General features: G+C 57.7%; 1 protein-coding gene across 1 annotated transcript in view; it reads left to right on the forward strand.

Annotated features, from left to right (window-relative positions):
* Positions 1–3,446, forward strand: part of SUN2 (Sad1 and UNC84 domain containing 2) — a 9,425-nt gene extending 5,979 nt beyond the window's left edge. The window contains exons 10-17 of the mRNA XM_009881883.1: positions 293–348; positions 451–616; positions 703–930; positions 1,989–2,073; positions 2,189–2,301; positions 2,505–2,672; positions 3,110–3,202; positions 3,333–3,446. Of these exons, the coding sequence (XP_009880185.1) occupies positions 293–348; positions 451–616; positions 703–930; positions 1,989–2,073; positions 2,189–2,301; positions 2,505–2,672; positions 3,110–3,202; positions 3,333–3,446 (1,023 nt within the window). The remainder of the gene's footprint in view (positions 1–292; positions 349–450; positions 617–702; positions 931–1,988; positions 2,074–2,188; positions 2,302–2,504; positions 2,673–3,109; positions 3,203–3,332) is intronic.
* Positions 3,447–6,123: the final 2,677 nt, after the last annotated feature.

The following is a 6,123-nucleotide window of genomic DNA, read 5'->3' on the forward strand; positions in this document are numbered from 1 at the left end:
AGAGCCACCACTCTAGGGGCAGACAGGTAGCGGGGTGAAATCCCCACAGCAAGGCTCGGGAAGGGGTTTCCAGGTCTTGGTTTGCTCCAGTCAAAGGAGAGGTTGAGAGGTACAATTTTGGGTGGAAAGGAGGGATGGATATCCATGGGTATGTCCACAAGAGCATGCCCTGGCTGGCAGCAGTGCTCAAAAGGGTGATTGCAGCAAATTACCTCCACCACTATCATTTTGTATTGCCGTGGGGAACATGTCGCTTTTGGCTGAGGGGTGAGTTGGGGATGCTTTCCCACAGGATGCAGTAGAAGAGGTCATGGCTACAAGAATCAAAACTATTTGGGGCTGGAAAAGGTGCTGAGCCCAGGCAATGGGGGATGAACCTCCTCCTCCAGTTTGCAGAGGGGAGCTGGGACTGTCGGCGCACAATTTTGTTACCTCTCTCTCTCGGCACAGCTCGGTGCAGGAGGGCCTGCGAGGCAGCTTCCAGCAGGAGGTGGACAAGCTGGAGCAGGAGGTGGCAGCGCTGAGGAGGGAGCTGGCGGGCCTCAAGTCGGACCAGGAGGTGATGGGGAAGCATGTGGAAGGGATGCTGGAGCAGCTGAAGGCGGTGCGGGCTGATGTGAGTCCCTGGTCCCCCACACTGTTCAGCGGAGAGAGGCATGAGTATCCCTGACCCGGAGCTAAGCTCTGTTCCCACCGTTTCAGGTGGAAGCGCAGTTCCCGGCATGGGTCAGTCGGTTCCTGTCGCAGTCCCAGCGAGACGGCGCCACTGGCCTTGTCCTCCAGCAGGAAGACTTGCAAGCGGAGCTCCAGGCCCTGGAGCACAAGATTCTGGCCAAAGTCTTGGAGGACCAGAGGCTGTTGGCACGGGATACTCGGGCCGGTATTGGAGTGGCCCTGCAGCAAGGGGGGACCATGGGGGTGACGGAGGAGGTGAGTGCTGGCCTGAACCCCAGGGTCATGATGGTGACCACAGGTGTGGGATGGGGGCTGTACCTCATCGCGTGTGTGCAGGGAGGGCTGGAAGATGGCAGAGCCGTGGGGACAGTCCTTACAGCTGGGACATCGATCCTGGGCTCACAGTCCACCTGGGAGGAGCACCTGAAGCTCCTCTATCCCTTCTCTGCTTCGAGCCTCCCCTGGGCTGTCCCTGCTCCCTGTGCCGGAGGGGGTCATAGGTGGTGAAATTCACACCCTGCAAGGCTCTTGCTGGCTTAAAATCCAAGTTTCTGCTTGTGCAGCTCTCGCCTGGAAGGCAGGGCGGACACCGGCAAGGTTTCCCATGGGTTGAGCATCTCGCTTACATCCTTCCTTCAGCAGCGCCGCAGAGTCATCTGGGGCAAAGCATTTCGGCAGAATGACACCACAGGGAAAAAATGAGCCCGCTTGCTTTGGAAAGAGTTGTTGGCAATTCCCTGTGGAGCTAGTGGAGGGGAGGGATCAAGCTGGGATTAGCAGTCTCGGCAGCCTGCGCAAGCTTCGTGCACACCATAAACTTTAGACCCACACAGTGGTGCTGCCGGGTCCCAGCTCCTGGGGCTGCCTTTGGCTCCAGAAGGATGCTCTGGCTGGTTCCCCCTTTTCCAGATGGGGGGCAGCTCCCATCGATCCTGCGAGGTGGAGCAGGAGGGACCAGCAAATGATGCTGGAGAGGACTGGGTGGGCTGTCAGGTTGTCTGGTACCCACTGGGGGGATACCCCTCCTCCTCTGGGGCCAGCCCCTCTTTCGGGATGGGGGTGGTTGAGCCCAGCCTGCCTGGGCACTGCCCCTTCACTGCACAGCTCCTCATCTTGGGTATTTTTAGCAACCTCTAACGAGGCTCCCCAGCCAAATGTGTGTCATCTTGTTTTTTGCCATGGCGATTCATACCCCGGCTGTTTTGTGGGAAGGTCCTTGTGCCCTCTCCGTCCCTGTGAGGGTGGAGGAGGGTGGGGGGCAGGATGCCCGCCCCAGCCCTTCACCTCTCTCGTGCCCTCTGCTCCCGCTGCAGCAAGTGCACCTCATCGTGGGCCAGGCCCTGAAGCGCTACAGCGAGGACCGCGTGGGGATGGTTGACTACGCCTTGGAGTCAGCAGGTAGGTGGTGGTGGTGGGGCTCTTGCCCACCTGGGACGAGCCAGCCATCCTGGGGAGGGGACCCACAGGATGGTGGCATGCAAGCTCACCTGCTGCTGTCCTCTCTGTGTGCCAGGGGCCAGCGTCATCAACACCCGCTGCTCTGAGACCTACAGGACATGGAAGGCACTGAGTTTGTTCGGCATCCCCCTGTGGTACCACTCGCAGTCCCCCCGTGTCATCCTGCAGGTAGGCACCTTCAGGACGAGACCCCACTGAGGGGGAGGACCGGCCAGGCTGGTTCTTGGCGTGGGCTTGGTGGGTTTTATTGGGTTCTCAATGTTGCTCCAAGCAAGCAGCCAGGTTGATTATTTTTTTTGGCGGGGAGAGGGGGGAAGAAAAACAGCACTGATGGTGATAACACTGCTGGTGTCTTGTTCCTGTGCTTGTAGCCAGACGTCAACCCTGGGAACTGCTGGGCGTTTCGTGGGTCCCTGGGCTTTGCCATCATCCGCCTGTCCACCATCATCTGCCCCACGGCTGTGACGCTGGAGCACATCCCGAAAGCCCTCTCGCCCCAGGGCACTATCCCCAGCGCCCCCAAGGACTTCGCTGTCTATGTGAGTGCCGTCGCCTGGACCCAAGGGGGGGAGCGGGGGGACACAGTGGGAGGATGCCATGGTGGAGGGCGCAGGAGGGGAGGGCTGACAAGTCCTGTATCTGGCTGGGGGGTACTCTGGGGGATGGGTGTTATCCTGAAGAGGAGGAAGAAGCAGTACTGGGAGTGGAGTGGAGAGGAGGAGTACCAGGCTTTGGAAAGGTTTTGGGGGACACTGGCAGAGGGGGGATTGAGTAGGTGTAACTCTTGGTCTTCCCACCCATCCTTCCCCACTGGCCCCTGTCCCCGTTTGTCTGTTTTGGCATGGAAGAGCAGGAGTGGGGGCCAAGCACGCTTGCGTCTCTGTCTCCATCTTCTGCCCGGGGTGCTCTCATCGCCTCCGGTCTCCCTCTCTGATCACCCCTGGTTCTCCCTTTCTGCCTCCCTGCCCCTCCATAGGGCTTGAAGGAGGAGAGAGAGGAGGAGGGTGTTCTCCTGGGGCAGTTCACGTACAACCATGACGGTGACCCCATCCAGACCTTCTACTTGGAGGTAAGCGCTTTGCCCTTGGAGCACCTGGCCCTGAGAAGAAAGTGGGGCTCCTGGGGGTCTCTGATCCCTTGAGAACTCTCAAGTGCTCAGCTTTTTCCTTTTTTTTTTTTTTTTTTCCCCTCTGTCTAAGGGTGATGCTATGGGCACATACCAGCTGGTGGAGCTCCGGATACTGAGCAATTGGGGCCACCCTGAATACACCTGCATCTACCGCTTCCGCGTGCACGGGGAGCCGGCGCACTGACCCCCGGCTCCCATGTGGGATGAGGATGCTGCTGGGCCAACAGCTGGAGGGGATTCGTCTGGTTCACTGCTTTGGACATAGAAATCCTGGGATGCGCCAGCAGCCGCCCCAGGGAGCTGCGCCCCTTGAGGGAGAAGAGCTGGTGTTTAAGGGGTGAGGCTTTCGCTCTTCCAAGGACCGGGGTGGTGAGGCAAGAGCATCCCACGTGGGTCCCTAGCGCAGCCTGGCTTGTTTTCAGTGCGTATCGGACATTTTGTAACTTTTTAAGCTAATTTTTTTATTGGGTCTGCGCAGCCCCTTGGCCCCGTTGCCTTGTTTCTTCCTGACGGCACGCCTAGTGTTACCGGGGCTTGGGAAAGGGGTACGTAATTTTGCGATGTGCTTCACGCAGGCTTGGGCGTGATACGGTGTACGGGACCGCGGTGACTGGCTTGGTGCTGCCAGAGTAGGTAGGAGCCCACTGGTCACGGCCACTGAGTCTCTCCCCTCCACGCGGGGTCATTTGGTTTAGGTAAAGGTCTCTAGGCCTCTAATGCTGGGCTGGCAGAGGGGAAATAAGACAGTATTAATGAAGTATTAACATAAAACTAACGGTTTGGGGCAGCAGGAGGGGAAAAAATTCAGCATGCACTGGTGCCAGAGCCGGCCCCAGTGCTGCTGTCCGTCCGCTCAAGCCCTCCTGCTGCCGGCGGCTGTGTTGGGGCTTGGTGATGCCGTCAGCTCCCCACTGTTAAGCTTGACGATGCTATTGAAAACTCCTGTTGCCTGCTTTCCCTTTTGGGTTGGTTCTGGGGTGTGTGTTTGTTTGTGTTTATTTGTTTTGTTTTTGTTTTTTTTTTTAAGGTGGGGGGGAGGGGGTGTTGTTTTCCAGTTGAGGTCTTCAGGATTTGGGTTTTTTTGTAGTAACTAAGGAAAAAAATTACTTTTTCCATGCGATTTCTACTTAACCAGAGAATGTTAATGGTGCTGCTTGGGTAAGTGGCTTAGATGCGGAGAGGGCTAGAGCTTTGTTTAGTAGGAGAATAGCGCGCATAGTAGGATGAGCTAGAATAAGATGAGCAGAGCTGTTTGAAATGCGGGCCTCGAGTTGTCGGTGGCTCGGTAGCTGGACCTGGGAGACAAGGTCCTCTGTGGACTGCTATTTGACGGGGTGCCAGAGGCACTCCTGCCTTCCTCGCTCCAGAGATGTCCTCTGAGACCACAACGCGGTGCCAGGGCTGCTCACCCATGGCTGCACCTGTGTATATAGTGTGACTTTTGGCAGCGAGTGGGGAGCTGCTGCCCTGATGCTCTGCACTATTCTCTGCGTGCTGCGGTGGTCTGCTGGGTGGGAGATGGGGCAGAGGGGAGACCTCCTTCCCCAGGGGTTGCAGGTGCCAGTGTGCAGCTTCACCTCAGGGGCCAGTAGGGCCTCCCCCACCCTGCGCGGTGCTCAGGGCTGCCTCTGTCACCTCCCAGTCCCCAGTTGCAGATGGCTGGCGCGGGCTGACCTCCTTTCTTTTGGAAGGAATCCCTTTCCCTCCTCCCTTCTCCTTGCTGGTGTGGCTCAGCTGCCCCAGGCCTGGCTGCAGAGGACCGTGCCAGAACGGGATGGGGAGTCCTGCCTGCATCGGGCACGGAAACCCTGCTTTGTGCCCATCGAGCGGTGGGGGGAGCCATGGCAGGGGACTGCAGGAAGACTGCAGAGGGACCTTCCCCAGGCCGAGGAGCGCCAGGGCCATCTGGCCAACCCCCCTCCTGGCTGCCTGCAGCATGCTTAGTTTGGCTTATGTTCTTGGATGGCGTTTACAACCTCCACATTTGTCTTGTGTTTTGTTAAAAGAAAAACTAAAGGGCTGGTGTTTCAGCCCTGCCTGATGCCGGCATCGTCTTCCCCCGGCACTTTGAGCGCCTGGGGGAGCACCACAACTTGAGTCCTGCTCTGGCCTTCTCCGCGTGAAGGGCATAGAGGAGGGGAAGGAGCTGAAGAGGTTTCTGCTTTCAGCATGCCCTGTGTGCATCAGGCAGAGGGGCTGAGCCCTGCACATCCCTCCCACCTTCCATGCCAACCCCAGGGGCTGAGGGTGATGGTGGCACCATCCCTCCTGGAGGGGGTCTCCTTGCTCCAAGCAAGGGTGGTGAACCCACAGGGCGCAGCCCCATCTCCAACAGGTTAAAATTACCCTGCAGAGCTCCCTGCGGAGCCAGGAGGCCCCACTGCTGGGAGAAAGCAGACCCGCAGCCAGATCCCGTGACGATAAATTCTCTCCTATATTGAGCGTAGTCTTAATTCTTGGCGGCCACAGTCAAAAGCTATTTTAAGCTTGTCTACAGCTGCCCGCTTGCCTTGGAGTCATATCTGTGAGCGCCCTGCGTGCACGGAGTTGTGCTTTTACCAATGCCTAGACCTGTCCTGGGCTCAGCAGAGCAGCTCCTGTGTTTAATTGAATGATAAAGAGAGAGCGCAGAGATGAAGCTCTCCCCCTTCCCCAGGGGTTCTCTGGCAGCTGGAGCAAATGCCATAACCATGAGGCTGGAAAACCCCTTTTCATACCTCCTTTGTGGCTCCCTGGCCTCAGACAGGCGAGCCCAAGGAAAGAAAAAAGAAAGAAGAAAAAAAAAAAACAAACAAAAAAAACCAAAACACCAAAACCAGCACACCTCCTTTACCATGAAACCTAGTGAAAGGAAGGAAAGG

Source organism: Charadrius vociferus, unplaced genomic scaffold (assembly GCF_000708025.1).
Source record: "Charadrius vociferus isolate BGI_N301 unplaced genomic scaffold, ASM70802v2 scaffold413, whole genome shotgun sequence".
NCBI lineage: Eukaryota > Metazoa > Chordata > Aves > Charadriiformes > Charadriidae > Charadrius > Charadrius vociferus.